The 13,372-nt window shown below is 42.4% G+C and overlaps 1 protein-coding gene across 2 annotated transcripts in view; it reads left to right on the top strand.

The window, feature by feature from the left end:
* The first annotated feature begins 260 nt into the window (after nt 1–260).
* Nucleotides 261–13,372, top strand: part of fam49bb (family with sequence similarity 49 member Bb) — a 24,750-nt gene continuing 11,638 nt past the window's right edge. Inside the window, exons 1-2 of one of the 2 annotated variants that reach the window (XM_020619792.1) lie at nt 261–405; nt 7,858–7,947. In XM_020619792.1, coding sequence (XP_020475448.1) covers nt 403–405; nt 7,858–7,947 — 93 coding nt within the window. In that variant the 5' untranslated portion in view covers nt 261–402. Of the gene's footprint in view, nt 406–1,035; nt 1,358–7,857; nt 7,948–13,372 lie in introns of those variants that run through there. The other variant, XM_020619793.1, reaches the window with a different exon arrangement.

The raw sequence follows: 13,372 nt of genomic DNA, 5'->3' as shown, positions 1-13,372 counted from the left end.
CTCGAGCTTTGCACCACCTTTATAAGCCGCACATGGCCAGGACACATCATTGAAGACAGGTGTGCTGATGATGATTAGCTGGCGTTATCCGGCTTTAGGGAAAACTGACAATGGTAATTTTGATATGAGAAACAGCTTGTAACAAAAGGTTATCAGTTATCCTTTAAAATCTACCACCCAGTGTGATGGCAGTCTTAAAGCAGGTGTAGTGGGCCTGGCTTGCTCTAAAAGACATGACCATAAAATGTAAAAAAATAAAAATAAAAAAACACACACAAGGAAAATGACTAGCAATAGCCTATGTTTTTAATGGTACAGTAAAGAAACTTGATTGTTTATCGGGGTTCTTGTCTTGGTTAAATAGGAAACCTAGAAAGTGAAGAAAGAGCCATATAATCACTAATGGTAGGTACAATACACTTCACATTAGAAGTCCCCTGGTTTGTGATGCAGATGTTATTAAATGAGACAAAACTTGTCATTGCAGGAGCATTAGAATATTACGGAAGAGTATTAGGGCCACTGCATAATTTTTTTTTTAATTCTGACTTTATTCTCAGAATTCTGACTTTAATCTCAGAATTCTGACTTTAAACTCAGAAGTATGGGTACCTGTAGGGATCCAAGTTCAGTGAGTGCCTTTGAGTCATGCTGGAGAGGAGCTACGTGCTGCCCAGAAAATGTCGGATTCAGCACGTAGCTCCTCTCCAGCATGACTCAAAGGCACTCACTGAACTTGGATCCCTACAGGTACCCATACTTCTGAGTTTAAAGTCAGAATTAAAAAAAAATTATGCAGTGGCCCTAATACTCTTCCGTAGAATATAAAGACATTTTCAGGTTGGTGAAATTGTCTGTTCATGTCTGCGGGATCAGATCTAACGGGACGCAAGTGTTTCTGACTTCCTGTACCAGTGTCTTATCAGGTAAGGATTCTGGGGTCAAATAGAGGGTCAAATAACACAACAGCGCCCCCTGGTATCATTATACGTTAACTTCCTCCGGAGGGACACTTCGGTAGTGGGCGCCTGCTTCAAGGACGGTGTGTCCATACGGCTTCCAGTGGGTAGAGATCCTAGTTAAAGCAGCAGCAGCAGCGGTGGTCAGTCCGATTTAAGTCAAAGTTGCACCAATGCAGCGGGTCTCCACGGACCGGGCGGGGATATCGCCAGTCAAGGGAGTGGGGGGTTTAAGTTCCGCCTGCGCGCTCAGAGGTGAACGTTTGACGGCCGCGATGACGCTCCTTAACTAACCCGGAAACGGCAACCGCACATCGCTTTTCTTCTGCCAGCCGACACCGCTGCCTTCTAGCGTGCTCTCCAGCAGCCGTCGACTCTGTTTTTCTCCAAGCATCAAGGTAAAAGACAGAAAATCACTAATTTTATTACCGCTTTGTTTATATCGCTTTCGAATGCCTTCTTAACTAGCCGCCGCTGTTGTCCGTTACTCTCCACCCTTTGCCGTTCACTGACGCTTGTTTTGAGCGTTACTGGAAGGCAAAACTAAAAGCAAATCATAAGCGTATCTGGCGAAATGAAATTCGTTACTCTTTTTAAGTTGCTGTACTGTTCAGTAGTGAGACAACAGAATTTCTTTGACTACATCCTCGATGCACCGTTAACTTCCTCTTCTCAGATCAACGGTAGCTTTCTCAAAGCTACACCTCAAGCTTGACTTTTCCTTTATTTATCCAGAGGCATTGAATGTTACATCATTGACCCATATATACTACATTCAGGTTATCAGATGTGTTTGGCCTCATGGTCATTAGCACTGTTTCAGACAAACTATGTCCTGGAATAGGACTGCTGGCTGTCAGGGAGTGGATGATCATTAAAGCTGCATTAAAGGAAATGCACACTCTGACAACTGGGATGTGCTCATAGCTGCTTTATCTTTTGGTTATTTTCATTCTCAACAGAGCATCATAAAACATTTGGCTGTAGGTTTCCAAACTCTCAGCCTGTGGCGAGTGTTCAGATCATCTAGTAAGCGGAGTAGTACCATAATGGAAAATACTCTGACATGCAAAAGTCCTGAATTCAAAGTCTTACATTAGTAAAAGGGCAAGATATTAAGAGCAAAAACTATGGTTTTATTGTTGTTGATGCACTAGGATGAAGCAGAAATGTAATGTTTCTAGTGGTAGAAGAACTCTTTAAGTTGTCAGTATGTTGCTTGGGTACAAAAGTATTCTCAGCAAAATGTAAGACTAAAAATTACTTGAAGATTGTTTTCAGAATAATGCATATTATATAATTACTCCTGCATTAATATCATATTGTACTTTGCTTTATTCACCTGATTCTGAACAGTAACTAAAATTATCAAGTAAATGTAGTGCAGTAAAGAGTATAAGATTTACCTCTAAAATGTAGTGTGAAGTACCTCCAGTTGTGAAATAAATGTTAAGGAGCAAAGGTGCATCATTTCCCTTTCACATATAATATAAAGTTACAGAATAGACATATTTGGGTGCAAGTATCTAAAGTTGTACTTGAGAAAATCAGTTTATTTAAATCTACTCTGCTCACTGCTGGGATCAGCACAGTTTTGTCTTTTACATCAGTTCCCTATAGAACCACAGAAAATGTGTAGTTTCCTTTCTGCCCAGTCTGTGCACAGGCCCAGAAAGTTGAATTGAAACACCCAGTAAGCTAACTCTGATTGTATGTTAGGCAAGTGCTTCTCAGTTGTGGTTTTGATGCAACATCTACTTGAATTTGTCTCCACGGTCTCATGGTTTCTGTGCAAATCAGACCTTGTCTGCAACACTTAGGCCAGGGAAGCTGCAGAGGTGTAACTCAGTGCCTGACACACTGTGACCCCCTGCTACTTTTAAGATGGAAACAGTCTTTTTTTTTTTCTCCACTTGCCAGAATTTGGATGTTTTTCCTACTTGTGTCACCAACAACGTAAAGCAGCTCTTTAGGCGTGGCTCTTAAAAGGAGGCGTGTGGTGAAGAGTTACTGTCTTGTTGGGTGTCATTCATCCTCGCATTACTGCAAGCCAGCGCAAAACGGCGTGAGCCGTTTGTGGTGGTTAACCAAGTTTAACTGGTGAGGAAATAAAACATGTCTCCAGGTTATTTTGTTTTCCTTACATGTGCCACACCTCATGTCTATATTTTCTAATGGATGGACACATTTCTGCAGTCATGGGTTTAGTTCATGGATGTGTGAATGCGGACAAGAAAAAACATGATAAATACTCGAGTTCCTCTGCAGTCGTAGGACTCCAAGACATGGTACGACTTGTGCTGTTTGCCATGCCCTGTCTGCAGTGGTGTGAACAGATGGGATAATAGATGAACTGACTTCTGAAGGAGGTCAAAACTCACTTGGTCTGGAGCTAATAATTCTTTAGTACTGTGTGGGAAGAGTTTCAGCAGCATGTACAAAGATTGCAGAAGTGAGGGGAAAGGCTGCTTGTCACTGGAAAGTGAAATTTTGTGCAGTCAGGAAGTAACGTGCAGGAGTTTAAACATTGATTTGATATTGTGCAGCAGCATTGCCATGCAAAACAAAGAAGCCCCCCAGAAAAGGAAATGGTTTCGTATAGCTTTTGACTCTTAGTCTTGGAGAGTTTTGTTGTCATTAAATAACAATAGGAACAGTGACCTCACGTTTTGATCAGCTGGGATGTTTTCAGGGAGCTACTGAACCCTGGAATCCCTTAAGGGAAGTTTTTGGACAACTATAGGTACTGTATCTGGGGTTCATCACGTGAGGGTAAATGAACACAGTCAGTGTAATATGGTTATTTTAATTATTAATCATTTTCCAGTAGTCCTTTCAAGTATATTTAGGGCAGGGCTACCCAGTCCTGCAAACAGAGCCACATTAGAACAAGGACTTAATGGTCTTGTTCTCCTAAAATGTAAGGCTGATGTTCAACAGCTTTTTATTTTACTCTGAATCCAGTTCTAAATGTGCTTATTGAATCCCTACTGAAAAACAGATTTGAGAGTAAAATCTCTGATCTCAATATATATATATTTTTTTACATATTCTAAAATTAGGGCAGCTTGCAGTGGAAAAACCTGCTACTTCACAGGACTGTCCCAAAGCCCCAGAGGAGCCCAGACCCCTCTCTGCAGCCCACTCCCTTGGCTATGCCCGGCATCACTGGACAACTGGCTTCAGTTTGGGTTACTACAGTTATACCCCAATAAGAGCTTCACTGTAGTCTGCTACTGACAGTCAGACTATTAATTGTATTTGTGGCGGCTAGTGGATCCACACGCCGAACGTCTTGTCTAGCTGACTCACTACTGCAACATGTTCAGCTAATGCAACGCTCTGTGGTTTGACTTCAGTGTTGTGATATTTTAGACAACCAGTGTGTGTTTATTTTGTTGGCCGCAAAGACTTTAATGCTTTTCCTAAGATCAGCTACAGGGCATCCCGACTATATTTTAAGACTGATGGGTTTTTGCAGGGCTGTTTTCATCATACTGCAGGGTGCGTGCTTGGTCACATGCTGCTGCCTGAGGCGTATCGATCCGTTTCTATGGAACAATGCTGTTTGTGGAGTTATTTGCATTAAGGTCCTCGAACTGATTTGGCCAGTGTTTTGCTTTGTCATGACATGGGTCAATGCAGACGAGACGGTGACTTCAGCACCATTCAGTCTCTATAATGCTGTCTCTTGTTGTTTTAAAGGAGCTCATGTTACAGTGTTTACTTATTGTCAAGACCAGGGAAATACTTCGTTTACTGTTGTGGAAATAGTGCCGTTTGTCATAGACCTCTCTGTGCTAAGAGTAATCTCAGCTAATTCTCATTTTCCCATCACTGCTGCATGCCTGCTCTTGTCCACAAGCAGATCCTAGTTGAAATGATGACGTATTTGTGTCATTCACCACCAAAGGCTGACTGTAGCCTCATTGGAGCCTGCCTGCCTGTTTCTGGACACAGCTAAATTGTTAGAGTGGATATCACCAACAATGTCTTGATTTTTAGTTTAATCAGTACAATCTACAAGGCTACAGCTTGCTTTAAAACCTATATGTGGAAGCATCAGATGCTTTTGCATCCTCTTAGCTGTCCAGTCCACAAACAGGCTTATTACTTTAATACATGAGCGGAGTAAGATGTTTGGAGCCTTGGAGGCCCTGCGGTAGAATTGCTGGCTTGTGTAGTATGCGTTTGGGGTGTGTGTGAGTCAGCGTGTGTGCCAGTTTCTGATCTGCAGAGCTGGTAGTCTTGAGCATTCCTTTCAACCCTCTCATTTCCGTCATTAGAAGCTGCCTCATCTGAAGTTCCAAGTATGCATGTAGTGAGGAACAAGCAGGCAGGGCATCCACGGACCTCCAGCAGGATGCAGCAGCATGTTTAGAATAAATGCAGCAAAAAAAAATAAAAAATCTAAGCAGACTTTACACTGAATCTCTCAACATGAAGCTATAAATAACACAGGACACTCAAAGGGAAAAAGCTGTGGGTTTATGCGCCTCCACTCCCATAACTTTCACACATGCACAGAGAAAACCTGCAGGATCTTTGAAGCAGACCAATTATTTAACTGTCCTACTATTGTTAACAAATCTAGTCACTTGGTCACATTGAACTACATTTTATTGCTGCAGCCAATAGACAGAAATTAAGCTTACTGTACTGTTACCAAGCACACAGGACATCCTCATGTGGCCGCCTACACCTCAGCGGACGCACAGAGTGGGGGGGAGGGGGGCCGTGTGCCACAGATGGCGAATCAGCAGGGTAGAGATTCAGATTTTGCACAAAACCGTTTCTGTGCTGCCTCCGCACCAAACCTTCATTCTCACACCCCTCGCAGCATCAAACACTCACATACTTTTAACAGCAACTGCCTGCACATTAATGCTTGTCTAGTACGAAAATGTGTCATCCTGCCATGTGTCACACAAACACGTTTTATGAAGTGATGTTTGCTCTAGTGGTAAATAATCAACAGATTATTCCATAATCATAACATCCAAATAAAAATTGGAACCAGAAACAACAGAAGTCACCTCTGGGAAAAATCTATTTACTTTGTACTTTGAGTTTTTAGTTTGGCTCATGTCCCATCCACTAACATAGAGTGCAAGGCTTACTGCAGCCAACCACCAGGGGGCGAGCGACTCGACTCGCAGTGGTGTCGCTTCTGGGAGCTGAAATGGTGTCCACGTTTTGTACAGTGGATGGTCAAAACTAAGCTGGTGAGCATTATACTCTACCTGCTTAACATTAGCATGCTAGAACACTGGCATTAGCATTTAGCCGAGGTTCGGCTGTTCCTAATGGTGGTAGACTCTTGTAAAATACCAAAAGCTGGCATTGAATGCTTGCTCACTGGTTCGTCAGTTCTTTCTGCTTGTATTCAGGCAACATTTGAAAAGTTTGTCTTTGTATATTATTATCTTCCAAATTCCTCAAAATAGTGGTTTTAGAAAGGAAAAAAGACTGATTAGGAATCGGTACCAAAACACTGGTATAGTATTGACACTTTTAAATGATTCACTTTTAAATTTGTGAACAGCTGCTCAGTGTTTTTCAACATTGCAACTTTTTCAGTTTGAATTGCATCAATCACTGGTGCAAGACATGTAACTTGTTGTTTTAACGCTCCAGACTTCATTGCTGTAATACCCCTGGCTGCACTTGTTGAGGTAATTTCACAGAGAAACAAACCAAGTCTGTTTTACTGTTGAGGCTTCATAAATCCACGAAGCAGGAAAATCATTGTGAAATCCTAATGTGCTTTTCCACAGTGTAGATTTAAGGCCAACCTCTATAAGCTTGTGTGCTCATTCAAGCACTGATTGCCCATATGTTGTGGCCCCCAGCTGTAGCCGTGATGCGTAGCTGGCTCCTGTAACAGCCTGGCACCCAGACTGTCCCCTGTGACATGTCAGCTCTACTGGATTAAGAGCGAGTCGCGGTCAGTTTGCAGGAATAAAATCCTCTGTAGGAGGGTTAAGAAAAGGGGCTGTCACACTATCATTTTTCAGGTTCACAAGGATGCTTCTATTTTATTTCAGAATCTACTCTACTTATTGCTTTTATTTTTGTAGTTTGCCCCTTTTCACAGTGTTGTATTTAATTGTGTTTTCTCCCCACAGCTCTCATTGTTATTGTGGGTCTTAAGTTTCAAGGTCTGACATTTGTGCATGACCAACACTGCCGCTGGCGAAAGGAGAAGTGCCTCAGTCCTAATGGTCTCTGTCTAATGAGCTTGTACTGTCAATCAGGGCTGCACAACTTGTGGTTTACCGAAACCGCAATTGTTGTTGCCTTACTTTGGGCTGAAACTAGGTCAGAGCCTTTCACATGTGTGTTTTAGGCTGAATGTGTTCATCACAAATTGATAAGTTTTCACTCTTTAGTTGGCAGTTTGAGTCGGTTGTCTTTTAAATGAAGAGTCATAAACATGAGTTGGATTACGTCATTGAGCTCTCACAAGAGGAAGCACGGACCTTTTATACAAAACCTGAAGTGAATCAGAGGAAGTGTTGCACAATAGGAAGTTGTGTGTGTTTGTTTTGCACATGTGATTGTTCCATGTTTTTTAAAAACTGAAATTAGCCCACATTTCACAAGAAAGGTACAGTGGATCATAAGAACTGCCCTGCTACTGCATCCTCCGCACGATGCCTTGAACGTCTCAAGTATTGTTGTATTTCCCTTTTTCTGTAATTTCTGGTGTTGGCACCTTGCTTAAAAGTGAAAGGAGATAATGTGCAGTCTTGAGGGGCAAACCAGTGCACGGACAAGGTATTCTGTAAGATTTCACAACTTGTGTGCTGGGTTGCATTTTGTTGAATGATGCCACAGCTTAGCTTTAGCTGCTGGCATTTGCTTAGAGAGTCAAGTTTGTTGGTGTTTGTTTCAGAGGCTGACCTGCTGGAGGACAGTGACCTGGGGCCATCTACCAGGACGGGCCTCCCTGCTCCTGACTGACAGCCACACACCTCCACTGCTGGTAAGTCCTCATACAAAATAGAACCTGTAGCCTGGGAAAAGCTTTAAAGGATTGGTTTACCACTACAACTATTATTTTCATTAGAGGGGAATCTGCAGGTTATTGTATCAATTTATTGCTGGGTTGGCTTAATGTTAAGAAATTGAGGACAAATTCCCAACAACAGTCAAAAACCTGAAGAAATTGGATCCACTACAACAGAAAAATGAATAAAGCTCTCAACTGGGAAGCTTCATTGTTTGTTTGCCAAATACTTGGAACAATTAACTGAATATTAAAGTAGCTGCTGATGAATTTTCTGTAGCACGACGTATCAGTTAATCGACTAACTGTACATTGGTTCAACAGTGTAAGTGATGGGGACCAAAATCTTCCGTCCTTGTTCTGTGCAAAAATGAATTTCACATTTCAGCTAAAGGCAGTTTGGACTTCTAGAAGTCAGTTATCAATATATTCAGTGTTGTTTATAATGTAATACAACATATTTTCATAAATAAAAAAAACAACTAGATCTTTGGATGTTACATACTTAATATGTTTGGTTCACACTGACGAAGTCAAGGTATTGGCTGTGCTTGAACTTAAGAATGCATTTTTAGCCATATCCATGCATTAGACAGTGGAAATTATCTCCCATCTCTTATACTGGGATGACATTAGGAAGGGAACTCTTTATAGCCTGTATAGTCACAAAACTCTTACCACCAGTATCTCTAACACATATAGTGTGTGAGTATTGTTTAAAAAAAATGCAAACCTACTGTTTGCTTTAATTCCCCTTGTCTAAGTCCATAAGCTGCATGTCTACATTATATGTATCAATGCAAAGTTTGGCTGCTGTTTTCATACGCATCAGATTAATATCTGCACGTTGATATTTGTTCATATCTATTTCTACCCAAGTCCAGGACAAAAGTCATATCTGATCCTAATTTGAATTGACCGCAGTGCCTGGAAAAACAGGTTATTGAGAGTAACAGACATTTCTCCCGTTGTTTTAAAGCAAGTTAGGTCATGGCGCTCACTCTACATGACATCTGAGTCAGTTACTTTGCCTTTTTCCACCGGTGGTGTTTTCCATACTGATGTTGGCTGAGTGTAGGTGGGAGGGAAAGAAATCATAGAACTGTTGACTCAATTACCTTGCTGTTTATTGCAGATCTGTTTGAATTGTGTGTTGATTATGCACCTCGTATACATTTGACGCATGTAAAAGTACGGACTAGAAAAATGGAGCCAAGTTACATTTTAGGTAAAACATTGTAACTAGGACGGTACCAGCTTCAGACTGCATGTAACATTATGTTGCTTTCTATGGACAATGTTCCTTAGCCTGTGTATAATCAAATGATGACCTTCCTGTGTCTTTTCAGCTCCTGCCTTCCGAATTTAACAAAGAATAACACTTTCACTTTAAAAACTAATCAAAATTGAGAAATTCCATTTGAGCACTGTCAGCTTGTGAAAATCTTTAGTTTAATCTCGGGTACAAGAAGAACTCTGAGCTCATGTTATGACGAGGGTTAATGAAATGACAGCTTACAACTTTATTTGCAGTCATTGCTGTTTCTAATTGGAGTGTACACATGAGCAAAAACTTACTGTTGGAGTTTGTAGTTATGCAGACTTGCAAGTCTGCCTCTGGTGCAACTACAATAGCGTTTATGTGCTGTGCTGTGGGTGTATGTGTAGTGCTCTCTCAGGAAATGAAGTGCATTGTGGACCATAAGAAGGAGCTGAGTAATGTAGGTGCTTTCCATTTCCCCACCATGGCTAGTGTGTTTAAATAAAGGCTGGCCGCAAGGTCACTGCTCGTATGACAGCCTCTGACATAAGACTCAGATTTGATGTTTTAATTTAGTTTGATGGTTACGTTGTTGACCTTCAGTGGTTTTAGTCTCAGTTGACCTACTTGTTATGTAGAATATTTTAGCAATGTGTAGATTTTATTTTTTCTAAGATGGTGATTTACTTACGTTTCCCTTTGCAGCAAAAAAAAAAAAAAAATTCCTTTATGACTTCTACCTTGCCTGCATGTCTGCCCACCCCTGTTGTACTTTCTTCGTTGTCTCTTTGGAGCTTGTCACAATGACACATTTGCTTTGGTGCTCTGCGGTGCTGGAATCCTGCACCGTGCCTTGACAGCTAAACCTCATGTGGTTTGTTACAGTGGGATCCCTAAGTTGGCATATCCCCATGAGAGCTCTGTGGTGTGTGTGTGTGTGTGTGTGTATGCTAATGTAAAGCTGCTGGCGGTGCCCTAGTAAGACTCAAATCCATTCATTAAAATAGCCTGAAAGGCTAGCTATTTTAGTCTGCAGGCAGTGCACAGCCCTGAGACAGTGTAATGCATGCTGCATTACAAATGGAGAGTGTTGTTGAGTTTTGTGTGGACATATACAGGATGTATTAGATGGATGAGCGGGGGGAGGTGTTGAACAGTAGCCTGAGGTGAAGCTTCTCTTGGCTGTGCTGTTGCGAAGGATGATAACTGGATCAATACTGCCCCCAGCTGGTAGAGCCCAGTAGTGTTACACCTGTGTAGGTGAGGGGTTGTGCAGAGAAAATATAATAAATACATCAACTCACTACCTTGTGTAACTTTATTTACCCTATCAGAAAATATAGTCAGCAATTAAAATAAAAATTAGTAGTCTTGGCCTATTTGACAAATTGACCCTTATATTGTATGGAAATGTCACCTAGTTTCCTCTTTACTCAGCATTTGGAAGACTCCTTTGAACCCCACCTTCTGCATTTGAGATTATATGTACGAGTGGATGCCGAACACAGTGGCTTGTTGTCGGCTACAGCCACCCAGCATCTGCTTGTGTATCTATAATTTATGCCAGTGGAGAGCTGACACCATGTGACTCTCCGGTGTGGAGAATGTCCTTTGTCCTTTGCAGCCTCCATGTCAGGCAGATTAATATGTAGCATGGAATTAACTTTTTTGTGTAGAAAATGTCATTTGAATTCTATGCATTTCATCTACTGTATTGCTCACTCACATCTCCTGACATGCCTTCAGTTTAACACTGGATGGCGCTGTTGGATCAGTCATCAATGCTGAGCCACATCCCATAAAAACCTGACATGTTACCAGGGTCAGAAATCCACAGTTATCTTCTGCAAAGACTTTTTGCAAATGACAGATTTATAGCAACAGCTCATAAGTGTTGTCAGCATAAGCATCCCTAAAGCTGCTGTGTAAGGTTGGGAGTGGTCTTGCTAACTAATCCTCCTCCAGATGGCACTCCACTCATGCTGAAAGAAAATTCTCTTACCCTTCAATCTGACACTCATCATCCCTCCAAAACCTCCACTGTGCCCCACCCAGAATCCTGTTAGGTTAATACTGTGCAGGAAAAGTATTTAAGGTGATGCTTCACTGTATTACTTTGATTTATGTCAGGAGTTTTTCTGCCTTAACAATGATGAGCCTCCCCTTGAATGCTCTGGAGTGTTAAGTTTAATGCATGAGATCTAAGTGACACTGGTGAGTCACAGTCATTCAGAAAGTGAGTCAAGTAATGATGGTTTGGGGCTGTTTTAGAAGGAGGAGTGAGATCTGTGTGCACCTGGGGTTCGGAGGTGGCTGCATAGGCCGATGACTATGAGCCAGTGTACCCCACATAATGATTTCTTTACACATCCTAGAGAGGAGTCATAGGACTCTCAAGGGCAGGGTGGGGACGGCTTCCTTCTGAGGCACATGTTCAGCTGATGCAGAGGAGAAACAAAATCTGATGGTATTGTAGAAGCAGCCTTTTGATTGGTTCAAAATGTGTTGATCTGAAATTAAAATCAGTTCTTGCTGTCAGCATTTCTCTGTGTGATGGTGTGAAGTGTTGTACTGGTGTGACTGAGGAGCGGCGCTTCGAGCCTCATAGAGCTCGATTTCAATGGAGAAAGCATTTTTAACTGACTCTTGTATATGTGCCTGTTGCCATGGTTTCCAACTTTCATCAGTCGCCGTCCAAAAAAGAGGGGCTTAGCCGTGGATGAGGCGCGCCCACTTTCATCCTCCTCTCTGATCTGCTTCTCTGGACAAACTGTGTTGCGTTTCATTCAGGCTGATTGGGTTCATCTCAGCTGCAGTGATTTCATGCAGGAGGCTTTGTTGGAGCACTTTTAACTGCCTGTGTGGTTGCAGTTGATAGTGGATGTCCCCTCAAGTATCGCTGCAGTGAGTCGGTCCTCCTGTAGGCTTGTTTTGATTTGACAGAATCTGGGTAAGGGGACATTAGCTGATGTTTACCCGGGTGCTGCAATATAGAGGTGCAGCTACGAGGTAATCAAATCCAGTCAGATGGGTTGAATTGGCAGGAGACTGTCAGGTGGGGGAGGAAGAGCCCAGAGGTACATGACAGACCCATTTTGGGGAGTGCTCCCCCATTTTCTGCCTGTCGACTCAGGCCGCTGCCAGTGAGCTGCGGCGGGTCCAGGTCTGGCCGAGCGGGCTAATGTGATGTGGCGTGTCACCCGGAGAATCTAGGTCAAGTTTAAAGCCGCCTCAGCCCCAGTGTGATGCTTTAGATCCCTCCCCTTCCAAACACTCAACATTCAGCACATATTCTCACCTAAATTACTGTTTAGTCTAATACCATATACAGAAACAAAACTGAGCAATGCGTTTTTTTTTTTTTTTACACAGACCCACATTATTTCAGACATAAACACAGACACTTGCTGCTGCCTCTCCCCATCCCCCCTCCACACCCAAGGCAAGCGCTCAGCATCTCCACGGCAGAGCCCATGTGACACTGCGCGCTGTGTTTGTGCCTGGCTGGGGTGGGGAGGGCGTAGTTTTTCTCCCACAGTAAAGCAGCAGGGCACGTGGATCCTCATGCTGCAGTTGAGTAGTAGAATGTCAGCACAAGACCTCAGTAATCGCCTCGCGGGCCATCTTTGAAGGGTGTTGGTGCATTGCTCGGTTTCAGCTGTGCCCTGGCTGCTGCTCTGTGTGCTTATTAAAGGGGAGGCAAGCGGCTGGGAGATGTTACAAGGCAGTGCTGGTCAGAGGTCGGGCTGCTGCATGGGCGTGGCATTGTTTTGCTGTTTTTACTAAAATAAGCTTCAGTCTCTCTGCACTATCTGCAAATATTTAGGATGAATTGTTTGGTGTTAAATGCCCAACACTGCCATTTTACTGAGCCCATAGGAAAGTGACAAATTGTGTCAGCATTAGCTGCAGTTAGAATGTAATGTAATCAAATTTTATTAAAAATTGATCATAATAACATGAAGAAAAAAATCTAATCACATTAAGTGTTCAATAGTGAAATTAAACATGTCTTGATCATCTTCCGCTGACTCTACAACTAATCCATTACCTCATCTGGTTTATATATTCATGTGCTTTCAGGTCCTACTATTACTGTACTCACTCCTCAGCCGGAGCTCGCCTCCGATTGGCTGCTGC

Source organism: Monopterus albus, unplaced genomic scaffold (assembly GCF_001952655.1).
Source record: "Monopterus albus unplaced genomic scaffold, M_albus_1.0 scaffold226.1, whole genome shotgun sequence".
NCBI classification, from domain to species: Eukaryota; Metazoa; Chordata; class Actinopteri; order Synbranchiformes; family Synbranchidae; genus Monopterus; species Monopterus albus.
This window is presented reverse-complemented; position numbering and strand designations above follow the sequence as displayed.